Here is a 25733-nt window from a genome sequence, read left to right on the forward strand (position 1 = left end):
CTGAATCCAAATATATGCTGGATGACTGGAAGTCTCCACTGACATGCCCGCAAAAAGTCTCTGGAAACTTTATGCGAGGTGAACGGCGAAAGCTGTTCCTTCGCCGCTCACAGCAAAATACAGGCCAAGTCATGCCTCAAATTACTCATATGCTATATCCCAAAATATTATTTTTCTGAAAGAAATCTCTTTCATTTGCATCGAATTAATTAATGTTATCTTCTTCCACTTCTTCTTAGGGCATCTGTTCCAGAGATCCATTGGAATAATGGGGAGAATTTTAACTCCCAAAAATGGGTGGGTTGGGATCAGTTGGGAAGTTAAAGTGTTAAAAAGCTAAATCCGATTAGAACCCGCCTTCAACCCACCCACTTCCAGTTTTAACAGAGGCGGGACAAGGGAGAGACATGGTTACGCACACATGCACTCATGTGAACATGCTCTGCTGCTGACTGACAGTGGCAGAGACTCCGTCCCGCCCCCACTTCCGCCCCTCTAGAGTACTTACCGCCGCACTTCCGCCCCCATTATGACCGACTTTCGGTCCGCTCAAAAAAAATTACCAAAGAGCTGAAAATCGATCTAGAATCCACCTCGTCTGACACGACGGTAAAAATACTTTGAGAACGGTAGGTGCGCCAGGTTTTGGGTGTGGTGAATTTCTACTCCTTACATTTCCCCATGTAAAGTAGAGATGAGACAACCCACCTCATACAAAATGTCCCAGTTCTGTAATAGTCTTCGAAGCTTGCTTCAGGTAATGGACAGAAAACAGAGAGTAGGAATAAATGGGTAATTTTGGATTGGCAGGCTATAACTAGAATCAGTGCTTGGGCCTCAGCTATTTACAACCTATATCAGTGACTTTGGTGAGGCGACCGAGTGTAATGTATCCAAGTTTGCTGACGATACAAAGGTAGTTGGGAAAGTAAGCTGTGAGGAGGATGCAAAGGGATATAGACTGGCTAAGTGAGTGGGCAAGAACATGGCAGAAGGAATATAATGTGGAGAAATGTGAAATTAGACATTTTGGTCGGAAAAATAGAAAAGTGGAATATATTTTTTAAAAGGTGAGAGACTGAGAAATACTGGTATTCAGAGGGACCTGGGTATCCTTGTACACACATCCCATAAAGTTAACATGCACATATAGCAAGCAATTAGAAAAGTAAATTGTACATTAGACTTTATTACAAAGAGATTTGAGTTTAAGAGTTAAGAAGTCTTATTGCAATTATGCATGGCTTTGGTGAGACCACACCTTGAATACGGTGTACAGTTTTTGTCTCCTTGCCTAAGGAAGGATATACTTGCCATGGAGGGAGTGCAATGAAATTTCACTAGATTGATTCCTGGGATGAAGAGATTGTCCTTAGAGGAGAAATTGAGTAGATTAGGCTTATATTCCCGAGAGTTTAGAAAAATGAGAGGCGATCTCATTGAAATATATAAACTTCTTAAGGGGCTTGACATGGTAGATGCTGGGAGGATGTTTCCCCTGGCTGGGGAATCTAGAACTCGGGGTCACAGTCTCAGAATAAGGGGTCGGTCATTTAGGACTGAGATGGGGAGAAGGTTGTGAATCTTTAGAACTCTCTACCCTAGGGGGCTGTGGATTCTTAGTCATTGAGTATAGTTAAGACAGAGACTGATAGATTTTTGGATACTAAGGAAGTCAAGGGATATGGGGATAGGGTGGGAAAGTGGAGCTGAGGTAAAAGATCAGCCGTTTTCTTATTGAATGGTGGAGCAGGCTCGAAGGGCCGAATGGCCAACTCCTGCTCCTATTTTTTATGTTCTTATGTAATACTTATTAGGTATGCATCTTTATTGGTCTTCTTACTACAAGTTAGGTGTTGTCTTTTCATAGTCGGGCTTGAGAAACGGGCAGCAACAAATTCCAAAATGATCAAGTTACAGTAGGTTGCTTATGTGTAATTTAGCAAAACAAGTGATCCAGAAAGAGTGATGAGGAATCGGAGAGACAACACATATGTGCTCCTCTGACAAGGAACAGGAAAAACAGAAATGGAGCTTTAAGTAAAGCAGATTGAGGAGAAAGCAATTCTTTTGTCAATTTTTGTTTTTGATTGAAACTTAAGGCAAACTAACTGCAATCTACTCTATTCCCCAGTGTCTACCGTATTCCCCACCCCAGTGTCTACCGTATTCCCCACCCCAGTGTCTACCTTATACCCCACCCCAGTGTCTACCACATTCCCCACCCCAGTGTCTACCGCATTCTCCACCCCAGTGTCTACTGTATTCCCCACCTCAGTGTCTACCCTATACCCCACCCCAGTGTCTACCACATTCCCTACCCCAGTGTCTACCCTATACCCCACCCCAGTGTCTACCGTATTCCCCACCCCAGTGTCTACCCTACGCTCCACCCCAGTGTCTACCCTATACCCCACCCCAATGTCTATCCTATTCCCTACCCCAATTCCCCGTGGAACATGAAGGGTATCTGAGTGTTTTTAACCCAGGATAAATCAAATTAGCATTTAGTTTTACTGTTATTGGGGTAGAAAAAACAAGCTTCGAAGTGAGGGTACAAAGAAAGATACTTAATGCACAAAAAGGATAATTTTTTAAGCTATGTAAGAAAAATTTTGTTTCTCATGCAAAGGACTGTTTTAAATAACAAAACTGCAAACTTCTGTTTCAGTCATAAAATGCGAGAAACTGACACAGCCTGAACGTGGAGCGATGAACTGCTCCCATCCCATTGGAGACTTTAGCTACAGCTCAACGTGTGACTTTTGGTGCACTGAAGGATTTCTGTTGTCTGGAACAAACTGGCTTGAATGTGATGTGTCTGGACAATGGACAGCAAAGGCCCCTACTTGCAAAGGTAATGTATGCACCTAACAATCACTGTCACTGTAGCTTTCTCCCTATTCCCTGTGAGGGGCTGTGGGTAGAATCATAAAATCATAGAAATTTACAGCGTGGAAGGAGGCCATTTTGGCCCATTGTGTCTGAGCCGGCAACAAAGAGCTATCCAGCCTAATCCCATTTTCCAGATCTTGGTCCATAGCCCTGTAGGTTACGGCACTTCAAGTGCACATTCAAGTACCTTTTACATGTGGTGAGGGTTTCTGCCTCTACTACCCTTTCAGGCAGTGAGTTCCAGACCCCCACCACCCTCTGGGTGAAGACATTTCCCCTCAAAACCCCTCTAAACCTTCTACCAATTACTTTAATACTATGCCCCCTGGTTGTTGACCCCTCTGCTCAGGGAAATAGGTCCTTCCTATCTACCATATCTAGACCCCTCATAATTTTACATACCTCAATAAGTTCTTCCCTCAGTCTCCTCTGTTCCAAAGAAAACAAAACCAGCCCATCCAAACTTTCCTCAGAGCTAAAATTCTCCAGTCCAGGCAATATACTCGTAAATCTCCTCTGGGCCCTCTCTCGTGCAATCACATCTTTCCTGTAATGTGGTGACCAGAACTGTACGCAGTACTCTAGCTGCATCCTAACTAGTGTTTTTTTACAGTTCAAGCATAACCTCCCTGCTCTTGTATTCTATGCCTCGGCTAATAAAGGCAAATATTCAGTATGCCTTCTTAACTACCTTCAGGGATCTGTGGTCATGCACTCCAAGGTCCCTTTGTCCTTCTACTCTTCTCAATGTCCTACCATTTAATGTCTGCATTCAAGTCTAAATCATTGATATATACCACAAAAAGCAAGGGACCCAGCACTAAGCCCTGTGGAATCCCACTGGAAACAGCCTTCCAGTCACAAAAACACCCATCAACCATTACCCTTTGCTTACTACTTCTGAGCCAATTTAGGATCCAACTTGCCACTTTGCCCTCGATTCTATGGGCTTTTACTTTCATGACCAGTCTGCCACGTGGAACCTTATCAAAAGCCTTGCTAAAATCCATAGACACGACATCAAATGCACTACCCACATCGACCCTATGTGTTACCTCCTCAAAAAATTCATTCAAGTTAGTTAGACATGACCTTCCTTTAACAAATCTATGCTGACTGTCCTTGATTAATCCATATCTTTCTAAACAAAGATTTATCCTGTCTCTCAGAATTTTTTCCAATAATGTTCCCACCACCGAAGTTAGGCGAATTGGCCTATACCTTTCTCCCTTTTTAAACAAAGGTACCACGTTAGCAGTCCTCCAGTCCTCCGGCAACACACCTGTAGCCAGAGAGGATTGGAAAATGATGGTCAGAGCCTCTGCTATTTTCACTTCTGTTTCTCTTAACAGCATGGGATACATTTAAGTGGATTTAACCACTTTCAAAGCTCCTAAACAGCTTAATACTTCCTCTCTCACTGTTTATTTCATCTAATATTTCACACTCCTCCTCCCTGATTGCAATGTCTGCATCACCCCTCTCATTGGTGAAAACAGACGCAAAGTATTCATTTAGAACCATACCCACGTGTTCCGCCTCCACACACAGATAACATTGTGGTCTCTAATAGGCTATATTCTTTCTTTATTTATCCTCTTGCTCTTAATGTATTATAAAACATCTTTTTCCTTGATTTTACTTGGCAACATTTTTTCATGCTCTCTCTTTGCTTTCCTAATTTTTTTTTAAATTTCACCCCTGGACTTTCGAGTGTCTGCTGTATTTAGCCCTCGGTATCTGTCATAACCCTCCTTTTTTTCTTTATCCTATCCTGTATGTCCCTTGACATCCAAGGGGCACTAGATTTGTTAGTCCAACCCTTTTTCTTTAGGGAACATACTTGCTCTGAACCCTTCAGATCTCCTCCTTGAATGCCTGCCACTGCTCTGACACTGATTTACCTTCAAGTAGCTGTTTCCAGCCCACTATGGCTAAATCACCTCTAGGCTTATCAAAATTGGCTTATCTCCAATTGAGAACTTTTATTCTTGGTCTATCGTTGTTCTTTTCCATAATTACCCTAAATCTAACTAAATTATGATCACGAGCACCAAAATGCTCTTCCACTGATACCCCTTCCACCTGCCCAGCTTCATTCCCTTGAACTAAGTTCAGAACTGCCCCCTCCCTTGTTGGGCTTGCTACATACTGGCTAAAAATGTTCTCCTGAATGTATTTTAGGAATTCTGTACCCTCTATTCCTTTCACATTAATTTTATCCCAGTTAATATTAGAGCAGTTGAAATCCCCTACTATTACTGCCCTATAGTTTTTGTACTTCTGGAAATTTGCCTACATATTTTCTCTTCTATCTCCCTCTGACTGATTGGGGGTTTATAGCACACTCCCAGTGGTATGATCGTCCCTTTTTTGTTCTTCAATTCGACCTATATGGCCTCATTTGATGATCCTTCCAACATATCATCCCTCTTCACATCTGTAATTGTTTCTTTAAGCAATACCACAACACCCCCTCCTTCTTGACCCCCCTCTCTATCCCGTCTGAAAACCCTGTAACCAGAAATGTTGAGCTGCCATACCTGCCCTTCTTTCAGCCATGTCTCAGTAATAGCTTTAATATCATACTCCCAAGTGTCTATCTGTGCTCTCAGATCATTTGCCTTATTCCCTATACTCCTTGCATTGAAGTATATACCATTTGGCACTGCCAAACTTCCTGTTGTCTATTTTCTAGCCCTTGTTTCCTCTGTCTTCCAAATTCGCTTTCTATTTTTTTGTTTTCCAATTCCAGCTTTGCTTCTTTCCCTACTGAATCTATTCTCAGGTTCCCATCCTCCCATCCCCCTGCTAAGCTAGTTTAAACCCTTCCCAACAGCTCTAGCAACCCCGCCCCCCCCCCCCCCCCACCCCACTCCACAAGGATATTGGTCCCGGCTCTGTTGAAGCTGTATAAGCTGCAACCCGTCCAGCTTATAGAGGTCCCACCTCCCCCAGAAACAGTCCCAATGCCTCAGGAATCGAAAGCCCGCCCTCCTGAAACGTCCTTCCAGCCCTACATTCATCTGTCCTGTCCTCCTATTTCTGTACTCAATACCACGTGATACTGGGAGTAATCTGGAGATTATTACCTTTGAGGTCCTGCTTTTTAATCTTTCTCCTAGCTCTCTAAAATCTGCTTGCAGGACCTCATCCCTCTTTCTACCTGTCATTGGTACCGATATGGACCACAACTTCTGGCTGTTCACCCTCCCCCACTCCCCGCCCCCCAGAATGCCCTGCAGCCGTGCCGTGATATCCTTGACCCTGGCACCAGGGAGGCAACATACCATCCTGGAGTCACGTCTGCGGCTGCAGAAATGCCTGTCTGTTCCCCTAACTATCAAATCCCCTACCACTATTGCTCTTCCACTCTTCTTCCTCCCCACCCTGTGCAGCTGAGCCACCCGTGGTGCCATGGACTTGGCTCTGGCTGTACTCATTGCCCCCACCAGTACTCAGAATAGAATACTGGTTGGAGAGTGAGATGCACTCAGGGACTCCTGTAATACCTGCCTGGTCCTCCTCTTCTGTCTGGCGGTCACCCACTTCCTCTCTGCCTGCACACTCTTAAGCTGCGGGGTGACTACTTCTAGAAATGTGTTATCCACGAAATAGGTGGATAGGTGAATCATTTTTCTTTCAAATGTAAACTGTATAATGTTATGTATATAATGACGCAAAAGACTGGTTACTGTAAACTCACTCAGGTGTAAACCTGGTCCACTTTATTTGCGCCCAAAGTGACGACAAGACATGGTACCAGCACTTATATACCAGGGCCCGACAACATGCGTGTACAGCCCACTGACCTCCGACAGTGGCGCCCCCCTGGTGTCTAGTGACCCCAAGCATCAATACATGACAACATCCCCCTTCGAGATCTTAGTATCCGTCTCTTTACAAATTAAGACGGTCTGGGGCTTTCCGCTCACGAGTTGATCGTTTCAGTTCAACTCCAGTTCTGGACGAGCGTTCTGAGTCAGTTATGACTGGAGGCTGAGTAGCCAATCTGATGGGAATGGTAATGACCATGTCAGGGACTGAAAGTCCAGGTTCGGTAATGACAGCAAAGTCCTCTGAAGAATGACCATTGGTTGGTTGGTCACTGACGGCATCTTCCTCAAGCTGTTCCAGTTCATCCGTGTGCCATAGTTTTACTTGATCAGCATGTTTCCTGTAAGTTTGCCCATTCATGAGCATGACAATAAACACTCTGTTACCCTCCTTGGCTGTGACAGTACCGGCAATCCACTTTGGACTTTGACCACAGTTCAATACATAATTCGGATCATTGACTGAAATATCACGTGACACAGCAGCACGATCATGATACAATTGCTGACTTTGACGTCTGTTTTCAACACGATCATTCAAATCAGGATGAACAAGAGAGAGTTTGGTCGTGAGACTTCTCTTCATCAGTAGTTCAGCAGGGGAGACCCCGTTAAGCGTGTGAGGTCTTATCCTGTAACTAAGCAATATGCGTGACAAATGAGTCTGCAGTCAACCCTGAGTTACACATTTCATGCTCTGCTTGATCGTTTGAACAGCACGCTCTGCTTGACCATTAGAAGCAGATTTGAATGGGGCTGACCTCACATGTTTAATACCATTGAGTTTCATGAACTCTTGTGAAGCAAGATCCGTTGTCACTCACAACAATGTCAGGCAAACCCTGAGTAGCAAACATGACACGAAGACTCTCAATGGTATCTGTGGACGTACTGAATGACATAATAATACACTCTATCCACTTTGAATATGCATCCACCACAACAAAAAACATCTTTCCCAGGAAAGGGCCCACAAAATTGATGTGTATCCTCGACCATGGTTTAGATGGGCACGACCAAAGACTCAGCGGTACTTTACTTAACTACATGCAAGTATTGCACTGATGTACACATGATTCCAAATCAGAGTCAATTCCAGGCCACCAAACATGAGTCCTGGCAATGGCTTTCATTATGCAATGCCAGGATGAGTGCTATGTAGTTCACGTACAAATTTTTCTCTGCCTTTCTTGGGCATAACAACACGATTGCCCCACAGTAGACAATCTGACTGAATGGACAGTTCACTTTTTTGCGACGGTTGTAAGGTTCGGTCTCATCACACATCTCCATGGGTATTGCAGATCAATCACCACTGACGACACAACGTTTTACAACCGATAAAATAGGGTCATGGCTGGTCCAGATCCTAACTTGTTGAGCAGCGATAGGGGTACCTTCACTCTCAAAAGCCTCCATTACTAACAGTAGATCTTCAGGTTGAGGCATCTCTATATCTGGTGTGGGCAAAGGCAGACGACTCAGTGCATCTGCACAGTCCTCAGTGCCCGGTCTGTGACGAATAACATAATCATAGGCAGACAGCATCAACGCCCATCTCTGAATGCGGGACGATGCATTGGTATTGATGTCTTTGTTTTCCGAAAACAATGAAATGAGTGGCTTGTGATCCGTTTCAAGTTCAAACCGAAGACCAAACAGGTACTGATGCATTTTTTTACCACATACACTCAGGCCAAAGCTTCTTTTTCTACCATACTGTTCGTTCTTTCCACTTTTGACAAACTTCTCGAAGTATATGCAACAGGTTGTAGTTTACTCGACTCATTTGCTTGTTGGAGTACACAGCCAACCCCATATGATGAGGCATCACAGGCCAATACAAGACATTTACACGGATCATAGTGAACCAGCAGCTTGTTTGAACAGAGCAGATTCTTAGTTTTCTCAAAAGCTCTATCTTGAGATACACCCTAGACCCAGTTGTCGCCTTTTCTGAGCAGCATGTGCAGTGGCTCTAGTAAAGTGCTCTATCTGGGTAAAAAATTACCGAAGTATTGAGTAACCCAAGGAATGAATGCAGCTCCGTCACATTCTGAGGCCTGGGTGCATTTTTGATGGCCTTGGCTTTCAAATCCATAGGCCTGATGACATCAGCAGCAATCTTCCTTCCAAGGAATTTAACTTCAGGTGCCATGAAGACACACTTTGAACATTTCAGCCTGAGTCCCACTTTGTCCAGTCGATGTAGAACTTCCTCAAGGTTGTTCAGATGTTCAGCAGTGTCGCGACCTGTGACCAGAATGTCATCTTGAAACATGACAGTTCTAGGAATGGATTCAGTAGACTTTCCATATTCCTCTGAAATATGACTGCAGCCGAACGAATTCCAAAAAGACACCTGTTGTAGACAAACAGTCCTTTGTGGGAGTTGATGCAGGTAAGTTTCTTCGAAGTGTCGACAAGCTCCTGTGTCATATAGGCCAACGTCAGATCCAGTTTAGTGAATGACTTTCCACCAGCTAGCATGGCGAATAGGTCATCAGCTCTAGGTAACGGATACTGATCCTGTTTCAAAAATCGGTTAATCGTAACCTTGTAGTTTCCACAAATCCTGACAGTGCCATCACTCTTCAACACAGGAGCAATAGGACTGGCCCATTCGTTAAACTCAACCGGTGATATGACCCCTTCATGTTGGAATCTGTCAAGCTCAATTTCAACCTTCTCCCTTATCATATAGGGAACAGACCGAGCTTTATGATAGACAGGCTTTGCATCTGAATCCAGATGAATCTGCACCTTGGCTCCCATAAAATTTCCAATGCCCGGTTCAAACAAAGAAGGAAACTTCTTCAACACTTGAGCACATGAAGTGTCATTCACCAATGACAATGCTTTAATATCGTTCTAATTCCACTTGATTTTCTTGAGCCAATTCCTGCTGCACAGCGTTGGACCACTGCCTGAGATGATCCATAACAGAAGATCATGAACCACACCATCATATGACACCTTGACAACTGCACTGCCAATCACCGGTATGAGTTACGCAACTTGGCATTGACTGGACTCAGCTTAGGCTTCACCGCCTCAGTGTCCCACAGCTTGTCGAATATCCTTTAGCTCATTATCAACTGACTCGCACCCATGTCCCGCTCCATCGATACCGGCACGCCATTCAGTTTCACATTAACCATTATTGGTTGGCTCTTTCCCAAGAACGAATACAGACCATACACTTCCTCCTCGGGTTGTGCATCCGGGCCAGCACTGGACTGGTCATCATCACAAATGTGATGAGCGGCAGCACGCTTTCTCAGCTGTGGGCACATTCTCTGAAGATACCCCACTTTGGAACAGCCGTTACAGATGTACTGCCTAAACTGACACTGATGAGGTCGATGATTGCCCCCACAACGCCAACAGGGTGAAATAGGATTCGTACCAGTTGGTGGACTTTGAGCAGCTACAGGTTTCTCATGAGCAGTCGAGTAGGCCCTGCCATAAGCAGCTCTGCCAGAAAACGACGCAATCTTGTTCACAGTACTTGTCTTGGAGCTACAACTTTTTGATGATATCTGCCTCAAATTATCATCAGTTGTCATGCATGCCTGGGCAGTCGTGATGGCCTTGCTCAAATCCAGCATCTCTGCAGCCAGTAAGTTCCGGAGAATCACATCATGGTTGATGCCAATAACGAAGAAATCTCGCAACACGGTCCTGAACTTACACAGCTCAGCAAGACGTCGCAGGTCGACAACGAATCCCGACACATTCTGGTCCTCAGCACGAACATGTGTGTAGAAGCGATAGCGTGATATGATGATCCCCTCGTTTGGCTTGAGATGGTCACGTATCAAAGCACACAAATCCTTCTATTCTTTATCCGTTGGAAGTGTAGGCGAGAGCAGATTCTTCATGAGACCATATATTCTTGAACCACAAACAGTGAGTAAAACCGCCCGGCGCCTAACTGCGTCATTGTCTCCCGCCATGTTGTTGGCCACAAAATAATGATCCAGGTGGTCGATAAAATCTGCCCAATCCTCACCATCCACGAATCTCTCCAGAATTCCAATAGTGCCCATTGTGCATGAGAAGGTTCTTAAGTTACCTCATCGCCAAATGTTATGTATATAATGACTCAAAAGACATGTTCCTGTAAACTCACTCATGTGTAAACCTGGTTTACTTTATTCACGCCCAAAGTGACTTCAAGACATGGTACCAGCACTTATACACCAGGGCCCGCACACACACGCATACAGCCCGATGACCTCCGACAGTGGCGCCCCCTGGTGTCTAGTGACCCCAAGCATCTATACATGACATATAGAAAGACTGCACAGGTACCCATGTGTACAGGTATTGTACTGCATCAAATGAACACATATTTGTCACATGTGAAGAACTTTTCAGTAAAAGTTACGATGCCTGTTGAGCCTTTCATTACTGGATTAGTCGGGCATACTGGCCAGAATTTCCAGGGTGGCCCGGGAACTCCCCTCACATGACTCCAAAACTGGCTGTAGACATGGGTGTGGGCAGTTGGACAGAAGGCTCATCTGCCATTCTTAGTCTGTGAACCTAGGTGGTGACTCCAGCCTATTTGACTATAGAGAACATCACATGAGCCCAAATGTGTCTTCATCTATCATGAGCCCACATATTTTCCTGTAGGGCCTGATTTTTAACTCTTCCTAGCCCAGGGCATTGCAGTCAAGAGTAACAAACCTTCTGCCATCACAGATTAGATCAGTTAACTCAGTGCAGACTGAGGATCAGACCTGGGACTTCCAAGTCTGTATGGCTTAGTATGGCTCTTTACTCACTAAACCATCAGGTTTTGTTCTTCATGGATTTCAGTAACATTGCTGAGGAACAGACTAATTACGAATGGGATGTTCTTCACCAGAGTTCTGAATTTTAGAGAACAATTTATAAAGAGAAGCAGAATTCCATGACGTCAGACACATGGCTGCCAATCACAAGATGAGATGAATTCTACCACTTCCACCATATGACATCATTTTGTGAGTTGGGGCAATCCAGGAAAATCAGGCAACATCCTAGTTTCCAATTGACTATTCGCCTTTGTCGTTTATGTGTAAATAGAACCAGCGTAAATAGTGTCATTAATATTCCAGCCATGAAGTGTGATATGCTGAGGAGTCCAGCCAGAGGAACCTATAACTGCTCCCATCCCATTGGAGACTTCAGTTACAGGTCATTGTGTGATTTTAACTGTGCTGAAGGATTTATATTAACGGGATCACACAATCTGGAGTGTGGAGCTTCTGGACAATGGACAGCACCGACCCCTATGTGTACAGGTATTGTACTGCATCAAATGAACACACACTTGTGATGTGTGCAGAACTTTTCAGTAAAAAATGATCCCATTTCTAGAATAATGTAAGCTATTTATACATATTAAAAAGTATGTTTCATCTTTATAAATTAACATTGAAATTCAAACTTGTATTTCAGCTGAAAGCTGTCAGACACTGACACAGCCTGAACGAGGGGTGATAAACTGCACCCATCCCATTGGAGGCTTCAGTTATAACTCAACGTGTGACTTTAACTGCACTGAAGGGTTTGTACTGAATGGGTCAGACAAGCTTCAGTGTCAAGCCAATGGACAGTGGACAGCAGAAACTCCCAGCTGTAAAGGTACTGAGCAACTTTCCATAAATCCTCATTTTTAAATATGTAATATTAAATGTTGAAGTAAACACTGGTTTCTCATTTTCAATCTGGTAATTGAAACTATATATATTTATACAAGTATACGAGCCTTATCTTTCAAGATGTTTAGTGAATTTAAAACTTGTATTTCAGCTGTAACCTGTCAGACACTGACACAGCCTGAACGAGGGACCGTGAACTGCTCCCATCCCATTGGAGACTTCAGTTACAACTCAGCGTGTGACTTTAGCTGTGCTGAAGGATTTGTACTAAATGGGTCAGACAGTCTTCAGTGTCGAGCTAATGGACAGTGGACAGCACTGACCCCCAGCTGTAAAGGTACTAGGGAACTTTAAGTGAACCATCAAATATTAAAATGGTGTAATCAAACAATGGTGGAATCAATTATTAAAGATGAAATAGCAGCGCATTTGGAAAGCAGTGACAGGATCGGTCCAAGTCAATGTGGATTTATGAAAGGGAAATCATGCTTGACAAATCTTCTGGAATTTTTTGAGGATGTAACCAGCAGAGTGGACAAGGGAGAACCAGTGGATGTGGTGTATTTGGACTTTCAAAAGGCTTTTGACAAGGACCCACATAACAGATTTGTGTAAAAAATAAAAACACATGGTATTGGAGATAATGTACTGGCGTGGGTAGAGAATTGGTTGGCAGACAGGAAATAGAGAGTCGGGATAAACGGGTCCTTTTCGGAATGGGAGGCAGTGATTAGTGGAGTGCCGCAGGGCTCAGTGCTGGGACCCCAGCTATTTACAATATACATTAATGATTTGGATGAAGGAATTGAGTGTAACATAGAAACATAGAAACATAGAAAATAGGTGCAGGAGCAGGCCATTCAGCCCTTCTAGCCTGCACCGCCATTCAATGAGTTCATGGCTGAACATGAAACTTCAGTACCCCATTCCTGCTTTCTCGCCATACCCCTTGATCCCCCGAGTAGTAAAGACTTCATCTAACTCCCTTTTGAATATATTTAGTGAATTGGCCTCAACTACTTTCTGTGGTAGAGAATTCCACAGGTTCACCACTCTCTGGGTGAAGAAGTTTCTCCTCATCTCGGTCCTAAATGGCTTACCCCTTATCCTTAGACTGTGACCCCTGGTTCTGGACTTCCCCAACATTGGGAACATTCTTCCTGCATCTAACCTGTCTAAACCCATCAGAATTTTAAACGTTTCTATGAGGTCCCCTCTCATTCTTCTGAACTCCAGTGAATACAAGCCCAGTTGATCCAGTCTTTCTTGATAGGTCAGTCCCACCATCCCGGGAATCAGTCTGGTGAATCTTCGCTGCACTCCCTCAATAGCAAGAATGTCCTTCCTCAAGTTAGGAGACCAAAACTGTACACAATACTCCAGGTGTGGCCTCATCAAGGCCCTGTACAACTGTAGCAACACCTCCCTGCCCCTGTACTCAAATCCCCTCGCTATGAAGGCCAACATGTCATTTGCTTTCTTAACCGCCTGCTGTACCTGCATGACAACCTTCAATGACTGATGTACGATGACACCCAGGTCTCGTTGCACCTCCCCTTTTCCTAATCTGTCACCATTCAGATAATAGTCTGTGTCTTTGTTTTTACCACCAAAGTGGATAACCTCACATTTATCCACATTATACTTCATCTGCCATTCATTTGCCCACTCACCTAACCTATCCAAGTCACTCTGCAGCCTCATAGCATCCTCCTCGCAGCTCACACTGCCACCCAACTTAGTATCATCCGCAAATTTGGAGATACTACATTTAATCCCCTTGTCTAAATCATTAATGTACAATGTAAACAGCTGGGACCCCAGCACAGAACCTTGCGGTATCCCACTAGTCACTGCCTGCCATTCTGAAAAGTACCCATTTACTCCTACTCTTTGCTTCTTGTCTGACAACCAGTTCTCAATCCACGTCAGCACACTACCCCCAATCCCATGTGCTTTAACTTTGCACATTAATCTCTAGTGTGGGACCTTGTCGAAAACCTTCTGAAAGTCCAAATATACCACATCAACTGGTTCTCCTTTGTCCACTTTACTGGAAACATCCTCAAAAAATTCCAGAAGATTTGTCGAGCATGATTTCTCTTTCACAAATCCATGCTGACTTGGACCTATCATGTCACCATTTTCCAAATGCGCTGCTATGACATCCTTAATAATTGATTCCATCATTTTACCCACTACTGAGGTCAGGCTGACCGGTCTATAATTCCCTGTTTTCTCTCTCCCTCCTTTTTTAAAAAGTGGGGTTACATTGGCTACCCTCCACTCGATAGGAACTGATCCAGAGTCAATGGAATGTTGGAAAATGACTGTCAATGCATCCGCTATTTCCAAGGCCACCTCCTTAAGTACTCTGGGATGCAGTCCATCAGGCCCTGGGGATTTATCGGCCTTCAATCCCATCAATTTCCCCAACACAATTTCCCGACTAATAAAGATTTCCCTCAGTTCCTCCTCCTTACTAGACCCTCTGACCCCTTTTATATCTGGAAGGTTGTTTGTGTCCTCCTTAGTGAATACCGAACCAAAGTACTTGTTCAATTGGTCTGCCATTTCTTTGTTCCCCGTTATGACTTCCCCTGATTCTGACTGCAGGGGACCTACGTTTGTCTTTACTAACCTTTTTCTCTTTACATACCTATAGAAACTTTTGCAATCCGCCTTAATTTTCCCTGCAAGCTTCTTCTCGTACTCCATTTTCCCTGCCCTAATCAAACCCTTTGTCCTCCTCTGCTGAGCTCTAAATTTCTCCCAGTCCCCGGGTTCGCTGCTATTTCTGGCCAATTTGTATGCCACTTCCTTGGCTTTAATACTATCCCTGATTTCCCTTGATAGCCACGGTTGAGCCACCTTCCCTTTTTAATTTTTACGCCAGACAGGAATGTACAATTGTTGTAATTCATCCATGCGGTCTCTAAATGTCTGCCATTGCCCATCCACAGTCAACCCCTTAAGTATCATTCGTCAATCTATCCTAGCCAATTCACGCCTCATACCTTCAAAGTTACCCATCTTTAAGTTCTGGACCATGGTCTCTGAATTAACTGTTTCATTCTCCTTCCTATTGCAGAATTCCACCATATTATGGTCACTCTTCCCCAAGGGGCCTCGCACAATGAGATTGCTAATTAATCCTCTCTCATTACACAACACCCAGTCTAAGATGGCCTCCCCCCTAGTTGGTTCCTCGACATATTGGTCTAGAAAACCATCCCTTATGCACTCCAGGAAATCCTCCTCCACCGTATTGCTTCCAGTTTGGCTAGCCCAATCTATGTGCATATTAAAGTCACCCATTATAACTGCTGCACCTTTATTGCATGCACCCCTAATTTCCTGTTTGATGCCCTCCCCAACATCACTACTACTGTTTGCAGATGACACTAAACCGGGTGGCGGTGTGAGCTGTGAGGAGGACACTAAGAGGCTGCAGGGTGATTTGGACAGGTTAGGTGAGTGGGCAAATGCATGGCAGATGCAGTATAATGTCGATAAATGTGAGGTTATCCACTTTGGGGGCAAAAACATGAAGGCAGAATATTATCTGAATGGCGGCAGATTAGGGAAAGCGGAGGTGCAACGAGACCTAGGTGTCATGGTTCATCAATCATTGAAGGTTGACATGCAGGTACAGCAGGCGGTAAAGAAGGCAAATGGCATGTTGGCCTTCATAGCTAGGGGATTTGAGTATAGGAGCAGGGAGGTCTTACTGCAGTTGTACAGGGCCTTGGTGAGGCCTCACCTGGGATATTTTGTTTAGTTTTGGTCTCCTAATCTGAGGAAGGACATTCTTGCCATTGAGGGAGTGCAGCGAAGGTTCACCAGACTGATTCCAGGGATGGCTGGACTGACATATGAGGAGAGACTGGATCAACTGGGCCTTTATACACTGGAGTTTAGAAGGATGAGAGGGGATCTCATAAAAACGCATAAGATTCTGACGGGACTGGACAGGTTAGATGCGGGAAGAATGTTCCCGATGTTGGGGAAGTCCAGAACCAGGGGTCACAGTCCAAGGATAAGGGGTAGGCCATTTAGGACTGAGATGAGGAGGAACTTCTTCACTCAGAGAGTTGTTAACCTGTTGAATTTCCTGCCACAGAGAGTTGTTGATGCCAGTTCATTGGATATATTCAAGAGGGAGTTAGACATGGCCCTTACGGCTAAAGGGATCAAGGGGTATGGAGAGAAAGCAGGAAAGGGGTACCGAGGGAATGATCAGCCATGATCTTCTTAAATGGTGGTGCAGGCTCGAAGGGCCGAATGGCCTACTCCTGCACCTATTTTCTATGTTTCAATGTTTCTTTGTTTCTAACAACTCCCATAAACCTGTCTGCACTCCTCTAAACCGTTTGAGCAATGGAAAACCAGAGCAGCTTTCAAACATTCATATCTCTTTCATTGAGATTGAAATCTTGTATATTAGCTGTAACGTGTCAAACGTTAATAACAATCTGAACGTAGGACAATGAACTGCTCCATCCCATTGGAGACTGGAATTACAACTCAACATTAGACATTAGCAGTACTGCAGGCTTTATTTTAAGGGAATTGGATAAACTCCGATATGTAGCAATGGACCATATAAACCTCCATTTATAAAACTGTCACTAACTAAATGAATGCTCATTTATATATTTGGTTTTAAACTCTTCAATAAAAGCTGTCTCTGTCTCCGCTGTGCTGTAAGTTATATAATATTACGCATGCATATACTATGGGGCCGAAATTTACCCCGGAGAAAAAAGTGCCGCACTCATTGTTTTGTCATTTTTTCCCTGCCCCAACCCATGCGGTGAAGACTCGAGTGACATTCAGCTCCTAGTTTATTTATTCGGTCGGAGCGGTATTGCTGTCGTCAGTAGGGCAGAAATGCAGGTGGGGCGGAGCGTTGATGACGACCGCGCGTCGTTGATGACGTCAGTTGCGTCACAATGTCCCACCACTTCAGTTAAAGGGGAGAGCCGCTGCAAACTCTGCATGGGGTTTAGTTAGGCCCACTGGGTCACCAGGGAGGGGTTTGGCTGGGCCATCAGCCCGGTACCCAAAAGGGGGTGCCGGACTGCGTATTGGCGGTTTGACCAAACCCGGGAGGCCACCACTGTCGGGTTGACCTTGGAGTTGGGCAATAATTAAAATTAAATTAAAATAAAACCCTCCCCTTTAAGGGCAGACATGCCGCCCAGACACACAGAGCTTCCCGCAGGGGAAAGCTGTCAGTGGCACCGACCGGCGGCTGATCCGCTCCCGTGGAGCAATTTCCCGCGAGACAATTTCCCGTGGGAATCGGAAAGGGGGTCGCCGCCGGTCGGTATGGGTTCGGTGCGTGCCCGACAGAGCGGCAGCATGAGCGGCGCGGAAACCCGTTCCCTAATGCCTATCCGCTCCATTGCCGCCTCTTAGAAACAGTAATGGGCCCTAAAGAGGGGGGCAATTCCCTGTGCTATAAGTTATATAACATTACGCATGCATATATACTATGGGGCCGAAATTCAGTCTCCTGATAAGGCCTGTTACTGCCGGAAAGTGGCAGCCTCGCGGTGATGTCGAATGGCCGGCGATTTGTCGTCGAGTAGCTGCCGCTCGCGAAATTCTCCCCAGTGGTTTTTCCGGTGGTAACCATATCTGACCCGCTCCCCCCCCACTTCTGTCCCACTGCTGTGCCGAACCCTTGTAAGTGCGACAACAAAGCACGCACTGCCAATGTCCCGTCCCGGAAGTTAAATTCACCTCAGAAAATCTTCCGGCCGTCGCTTGGTGCCCCCGACGGTTTTTTCTGTCGAACTGCATTTGAAATTGCGGTGCGGCCTCCATTAAAGGGGTGGGCACACTGCTGTGGCCGCCATCTTATTCCTTTTTGTCTGCCGACTGCCAGCTCAGCCCGACAATTATGCCCCCAGGTTCGGCCGGGCTGCCAACAGGGTGCCAGGCCGCTGGCCCGGCCGAAACCCTCCCTGGTGGCCCAGTGGACCTAACTTAAAAAGCTGCAGAGCTCGCAGTGGCTCTCCCCTTTAACTGAAGGTGAGAAATGTGTTGATGCACCAGCGTAATGACGTCACCAGCCTGGCGCTGATGACTGACAGCGGCGGAGGCTCCGTCCCGTACCCACTTCCACCCCTATTATGACTGTCATTTTTTTGAGAGCGGGGCGGAAGTCAAAGAGCTTAATTTCGCACGGTGGGCCGCAGCATCCGTTGCAGCGGCCAAAAACACACCAAAAACAGTCGGTGCGACCCTTTTTTCAGCGGGGGTGAATTTCCGCCCCTATGTTTCATGTTAAAAAAAAATGTTGTAATTCCAATCTTGTATTTCAGCTGTAACCTGTCAGACACTGACACGGCTTGAACGAGGGGCAGTGAACTGCTCCCATCCCATTGGAGACTTCAGTTACAACTCAGCGTGTGATTTTAACTGTGCTGAAGGATTTGTACTGAATGGGTCAGACAGTCTTCAGTGTCAAGCCAATGGACATTGGACAGCACTGACCCCCAGCTGTAAAGGTAATAAGGAACATTGCGCAAAAACTAATTTTAAATGATTTATTTTATTAAGTGTTTAAGTAAATGTTGGTTTCTTATTTCCGCACTGGTATTTGAAACTATATATATTTATACAAGCATATGTGACTCATCTTTGAAGACGCTTAACTAATTTAAAACTTGTATTTCAGCTGTAACCTGTCAGACACTGACACAACCTGAACGAGGAACAGTGAACTGCTCCCACCCCATTGGAGACTTCAGTTTCAACTCCGCATGTGACTTTCGCTGTGCTGAAGGGTTTGTACTGAGTGGGTCAGACAGGCTTCAGTGTCGAGCCAATGGACAGTGGACAGCACTGACCCCCAGCTGTAAAGGTAATGGGGAACTTTACATTAATCATTTTTAAATGGTCTGCAAAACTTTCAATAAAATCTTGTTTACACCTGCAATATTTAAAGTTGAGAAAATATATAATATATGTCATCTTTCAACGTTCTAATTTTAAGTTCTAATCTTGTATTTCAGTTATAACCTGTCAGACACTGGCACGGCCTGAACGAGGGGCAGTGAACTGCTCCCATCCCATTGGAGACTTCAGTTACAGCTCAACATGTGACTTTAGCTGCAGTGAAGGGTTTGTACTGCACGGGTCAGACAGGCTTCAGTGTCAAGCCAATGGACAGTGGACAGGACTGACCCCCAGTTGTAAAGGTACTGAAGAACTTTACGTGGATACTCATTTTTAAATCATATGTAAAGCTTGTCATGTATTCAACTGTCATTGTAATCCATGTATAAACTGACCTAAGTTGTACACTGTGAGAACACTGACCACTAGGTGGTGAACTTGTGGGAGACATTCCGAACCTGGACTTTCAGGTATAAAAGGGGAAGCTCCACCCACCTTCATCACTTCAGTGCTGGCTAATAAAGGTTACTGGTCACAGAGTGACCTTTTCTCTAGTATGGGCCTCGTGTGCATTTCTACTGTATAGTAAGGACATATTATTGGCGATGAGAAACTGGGATTTAAACCACGCGAGCATGGCCACTAGCAGCACAGACGAGAGGTACTGTGTTGGTGATGATTGGGACGATTTTATTGAGAGACTACAGCAAAGTTTTGTCACTAAGGAATGGCTGGGACAGGATTCGGCCGACAAACACAGGGCTCATCTCCTGACGGTTTGTGGATCCAGGACTACTCCCTGATGAAGGACCTTCTGGCGCCAGAGAAGCCAGCGGACAAGACTTTTGAAGAGCTCAGTAAGTTCATCGGGGAGCATTTTAAACCGGCGAGCAACATGCACATGGCGAGACACCGGTTTTACATGCACCGGCGGCGGGAAGGGCAAAGCGTTCCAGACTTCGTGGCAGACCTTCGGCGACTGGCGAGCCTATGTAAGCTCCCAGATGCATCCAGAGCAGAGATGCTGCGAGCCTTTTTTATTGAGGGCATCGGGCACGCTGGGGTTTTCAGGAAACTGATTGAGACCAAAGACTTGACCCTGAAAACATCGGCTTTGATGGCCCAGACATTTATCTCAGGGGAGGAAGAGACCAGAATGATGTTTGACAAAAATCTTGGTTCAAATGCAGCAAACGATCAGGGAGTCAACATTGTTAACGCGGCACACAGTTCTCTAGGCAGACAAGGGCAATCGGACATGCCCCAGCATGCAGTCGAACCCAAAGGGGGAATTCAACAGAGACAATGGCTAGCTGAACGGCGATTCCTTCCATCGCAAGGGACAATGCGGCCAGTAATGTGGCCATCAACACCTGTCAATGGTGCGTTTAAGAACAGTTACAGAGACAGTCAGAGATGATCGACTGGTAATGAATCTTTTGTTTCCAACAACGGCTCATGTTGGAGGTGTGAAGGCAAACACACAGCCAGAGCTTGCAGGTATCAGCAATATACCTGCAGAAATTGCAACGTCAGCAGTCACTTGGCGCGTATGTGCAGGAAGCCTGCAGCCAGGTTGATGAACGAGGAGGACGGGCCCAATATAAGCCCTACGAGGCCAAATGGAAACTGGGGGAAATCGCTGAAGCTGAAGTTCAGCAAGTTCATGTGGAGCACATATACGGTTCATACACCAGGACGCCACCGATAATGATGAAAGTGCTCCTCAATGGCATCCCGGTATCAATGGAGCTAGACACGGGGGCCAGCCAGTCCCTGATGAGTATCAAACAGTTTGACAAGTTGTGGGCGTCCAAGGCCAGGAGGCCAAAATTATTGCCGACTGACGCACAGCTACGGACATATACAAAATAGATCATTCCGGTGCTAGACAGCGCCACGGTAGTCATGACCCACAAAGATTCGGAGAACAGGTTGCCACTCTGGATTGTCCCGGGGGACGATCCCGCACTGCTGGGGAGGAGTTGGCTTGCTGTCATGAACTGGAAATGGGGCGATGTCAATGCAATTTCTTCTGTGGAGCAAATATCATGCTCACAGGTCCTGGACAAATTTGACTCACTATTTCAACCCGGCATTGGAAGTTTCATGGGGACCAAGGAAGTGATTCACATAAACCCAGATGCCAGGCCAGTACACCACAAGGCCAGAGCGGTGCTGTACGTGACGCAGGAAAAGATAGAATGCGAATTGGACCGCCCGCTGAGGGAAGGCATCATCTCGCCAATCGAATTCAGTAACTGGGCGAGCCCGATTGTGCCGGTGCTCAAGGCGGATGGGTCCATCAGGATATGTGGTGATTACAAGGCCACCATCAATCGGGTGTCACTCCAAGACCAGTACCCGCTACCGAGAGCGGAGGACCTCTTTGCGACGCTATCCGGTGGCAAACTTTTTTCAAAATTGGACCTGACCTCAGCTTACATGACCCAGGAGCTGGCGAGTGAGTCAAAGAAGCTGACCACCATCACGACACACAAGTGGTTGTTTGAGTACAACAGATGTCCATTCGGGATTCGCTCGGCCGCCGTGATCTTTCAACGAAACATGGAAAGTCTCCTCAAGTTGATTCCAAGGACGGTGGTTTTTCAAGATGGCATCCTCATCACGGGTTGTGATATTGAAGAACACCTCCATAACCTGGAGGAGGTGTTACGCAGACTGGACCAGGTAGGTCTGCGACTGAAAAAGACGAAGTGCATCTTCCTAGCTCCAGAGGTAGAATTCCTGGGGATGAGGGTAGCAGCAGACCTACTGCATCCAAAACGAAAGCGATCCAGAAAGCACCCAAAACCCATAACACGACGGAGCTGCGTTCGTTCCTGGGGCTCCTGAACTATTTTGGTAACTTTCTTCCCAAATTGAGCACGCTGTTAAAGCTGCTACACGTGCTCCTACGCAAAGGTCGCGAATGGGTCTGGGGGGACAGCCAGGAAAGTGCTTTTGATAGAGCACGCAATTTGTTATGCTCCAACAATCTGTTAACGCTATAATGACCCATGTAAGAAACTTGTTTTAACGTGCGATACGTCGTTCTATGGGGTCGGGTGTGTGTTGCAGCATGTTAATGCCAAGGGTCAGTTACAGCCGGTAGCTTATGCCTCCAGAAGTCTGTCCCAGGCAGAAAAGGGCTACGGGATGGTAGAAAAGGAAGCGTTTGCATTTGTATATGCAGTAAAAAAAATGCACCAGTACCTGTTTGGCAGGAAATTTGAGCTGGAGACAGATCACAAACCCCTAACGTCCCTTTTGGCCGACAACAAGGCCATAAATGCAAATGCGTCGGGCCGCATACAGAGGTGGGCATTCACGTTAGCCACCTATGACTATACAATTCGGCACAGACCGGGCACTGAAAACTGCGCCGATGCACTCAGCAAGCTCCCACTAGCCATCACCGAGGGGGCAACCGAGCGTGCTGCTGAGATGGTCATGGCTGTTGAAGCTTTCGAAAGCGAAGGCTCACCCGTGACAGCCAGTCAGATCAAAGTCTGGACAAATAGAGACCCGCTACTGTCTTTAGTCAAGAAATGTGTCCTGAATGGGGAGTGGGCAGCCACGTACGGGGCATGCCCTGAGGAATTTAAACCATTTCACAGGCGCAAGGATGAACTCTCGATTCAGGCCGATTGCCTACTAAGGGGAAACCGAATAGTCATGCTCCAGATGGGCAGAGAGGCGTTCATCCAAGAACTCCACAATGAGCACCTGGGCATTGTCATGATTAAGGCAATTGCCAGGTCACACGTTTGGTGGCCAGGGATAGATGCAGACCTGGAACTTTGTGTTTGCAGGTGCAACACGTGTGCCCAGCTGGGCAATGCACCCAGGGAAGCCCCCCTTAGCCCCTAGTCCTGGCCCGCCAAGCCATGGTCACGCATCCATGTGGACTATGCAGGTCATTTCATGGGAAAAATGTTTTTGGTTGTAGTAGATGCCTACTCCAAATGGATCGAGTGTGACATTCTCAATTTAAGCACATCCTCTGTCACGGTAGAAAATCTATGGGCAATGTTCGCCACCCGTGGTCTATCGGACGTCTTGGTCAGCGACAATTGCCCGTGCTTTAGAAGCATTGAGTTCCAGGACTTCATGGCAGGAAATGGTATCAACCATGTCAGAACGGCACCGTTCAAGCCGGCCTCAAACGGCCAGGCGGAATGAGCAGTGCACATAATCAAACAGTGGATGCTCAGAATCCAAGGGGGTTCCCTACAAAGCCGCTTATCATGCCTCCTGTTGGCCAATAGATCCCGACCACACTCGCTCACAGGGGTTCCACCCGCAGAGCTGCTAATGAAAAGGACGCTCAAAACCAGGTTATCCCTCATACACTCCACCATGAAAGACATTGTTGAGAGCAGGCACCAGTCACAATGTGACTACCATGACAGGAATTCGAGGGCGCGATGTATTGATGTCAATGACCCTGTCTTTGTCCTCAACTACGCTGCAGGGCCCAAATGGCTCCCAGGCACCATGATTGCTAAAGAGGGGAATAGGATTCTGGTAGTTAAACTTACCAATGGACAAATCTGCCACAAACACATGGATCAAACAAAAAGGAGGTTCAGCAACCCCATAGAAGAAGCAGAGGAAGAACACGATATAGAGTTCACTCCACCACAGGTGACCGAACACCAGAACCAAGTGGAGGAGAGCCCAGTCACTGTGGGCAGTCCGGACAGGCCTGAGGCACCGCAAACAGCAGACACTCAGGCTAGCGCCCAACAACCGGAGCCCCAACTCAGGCACTCTACAAGGGAGCGTAAACCACCAGAGAGATTTAACCTGTGATCCCAATAAGACTTTGGGGGGAGGTGATGTCATGTATTCAACTGTCATTGTAATCCATGTATAAACTGACCTAAGTTGTACACTGTGAGAACACTAACCACTAGGTGGTAAACTTTTGGGAGACACTCCTAACCTGGAATTTCAGGTTTTAAAGGGGAAGCTCCACCCACCTTCATCACTTCAGTGCTGGCTCATCAAGGTTACTGGTCACAGAGTGACCTTCTCTCTAGTATGGACCTTGTGTGCATTTCTACTGTATAGTAAGGACATATTAAAGTTGTTCCGTAATATTTGAAACTATATGTACTTTGAGGAATTTATGTTGTATATTTCAATATGCTCATCTTAAATTTGAAATTTGTGTTTCAGCTGTAAGCTGTCAGACATTACTTCAGCCTGATCACGGAATGATGGTCTGCTTCCACCCCATTGGAAGCTTCAGTTATAACTCAACATGTGGCTTCAGCTGTGCTGAAGGGTTTGTACTGAGTGGGTTAGACAGTCTTCAGTGTCGAGCTAATGGGTATTGGACAGCGGAGACTCCCAGCTGTACAGGTAGAATGTACACTAATGCTGTAACATCTGTCAAGTGTTGGGACTCTTTGAGCAATTTGTTCTGTTGATTTAAGAATAAAGGAACGTGTGGACTGGTAAAAGCCAATATTTGTCTGTAAGGAACTACGATGCAGGCTATATTTTCACCCTCACTAAAGTGAGTGAAAGTCAATGAGAATATAAAATGCTCTCCCAACTTTTCCACTGATAATAGTACCAGTGGAAAGCACTTCATACTGCATGATGATTTGGATGATTTTTTTTTATGTCTGTGTTGTTATACTTAAACATATATATACATATAATATATATATATATATATACCTTGCAAGCACTGCCCCTTGGCTCTGGTTAATCATTTAACTCTCAACATAGAGCTGTGCTTTGGAATCTCAATCTCTGTACTCAATTAGCCTTTTTTCTTTAATTGAGAGTAATCTGCTGGTTATGTTGCACTGGGTGTCTGTGCATGCTTTATTGCTGGGTGCAAGGAGGAAAGGAGACAGGAAAATATGAATGGGAAAGTATATAAAAACTGTTATGTGCTGACAGCAGAACCATTAGTATAACAGGGCTCTGTCTGATTGTAGTTACTTCTGTAATATATTGTGCAATAAAGAAACTAGTAAACTGCTGTCACTTTGTGTCACAGAGGGTGCAACATGCGAAAGTGCACTTCCAAGACCACCAAAACAGGTTAACTGGTCATGTATCTCACTGATGTTTGTGCAATCTTGCTGTGTGCAAATTGGCTCCGCATTTGCCTACAGAACAACAGTAACTAAACTTCTAAAGTAATTAATTGAATGTGATGGCTTTAGGACATTCTGAGGATGTGAAAGGCGCTATATAAATGCAAAGTTTTTTTCCATTTTTCTCTTTGATCAGCCTTAAGGTGGCATACATGGCATTGGTAGTGCTGGGTAAGTTTGTGGTGAAGACCATTTCATTATCCCAACCGACAGATTAGTTGTGAAGGTTGCAGTTGGGATCTTACGTAAGAATTGCTGAAAATAAAATAGGAACTTGCAAACACAGTATTTACTTTTAACTCTGTTAT

At 45.5% G+C, this 25733-nt stretch overlaps 1 protein-coding gene across 4 annotated transcripts in view; it reads left to right on the forward strand.

Moving 5' to 3' along the window:
• LOC139268663 (P-selectin-like) overlaps positions 1 to 25733 on the forward strand; it is a 93800-nt gene that overhangs the window by 50687 nt on the left and 17380 nt on the right. For 2 of the 4 annotated variants that reach the window (XM_070887186.1, XM_070887188.1), the window contains 8 exons: positions 2672 to 2857; positions 11843 to 12028; positions 12186 to 12371; positions 12540 to 12725; positions 18724 to 18909; positions 19080 to 19265; positions 19417 to 19602; positions 24488 to 24673. In XM_070887186.1, the coding sequence (XP_070743287.1) occupies positions 2672 to 2857; positions 11843 to 12028; positions 12186 to 12371; positions 12540 to 12725; positions 18724 to 18909; positions 19080 to 19265; positions 19417 to 19602; positions 24488 to 24673 (1488 nt within the window). The remainder of the gene's footprint in view (positions 1 to 2671; positions 2858 to 11842; positions 12029 to 12185; positions 12372 to 12539; positions 12726 to 18723; positions 18910 to 19079; positions 19266 to 19416; positions 19603 to 24487; positions 24674 to 25733) is intronic. The other 2 variants (XM_070887187.1, XM_070887189.1) reach the window with 2 other exon arrangements.

Source organism: Pristiophorus japonicus, chromosome 8, assembly GCF_044704955.1.
Source record: "Pristiophorus japonicus isolate sPriJap1 chromosome 8, sPriJap1.hap1, whole genome shotgun sequence".
NCBI classification, from domain to species: domain Eukaryota; kingdom Metazoa; phylum Chordata; class Chondrichthyes; family Pristiophoridae; genus Pristiophorus; species Pristiophorus japonicus.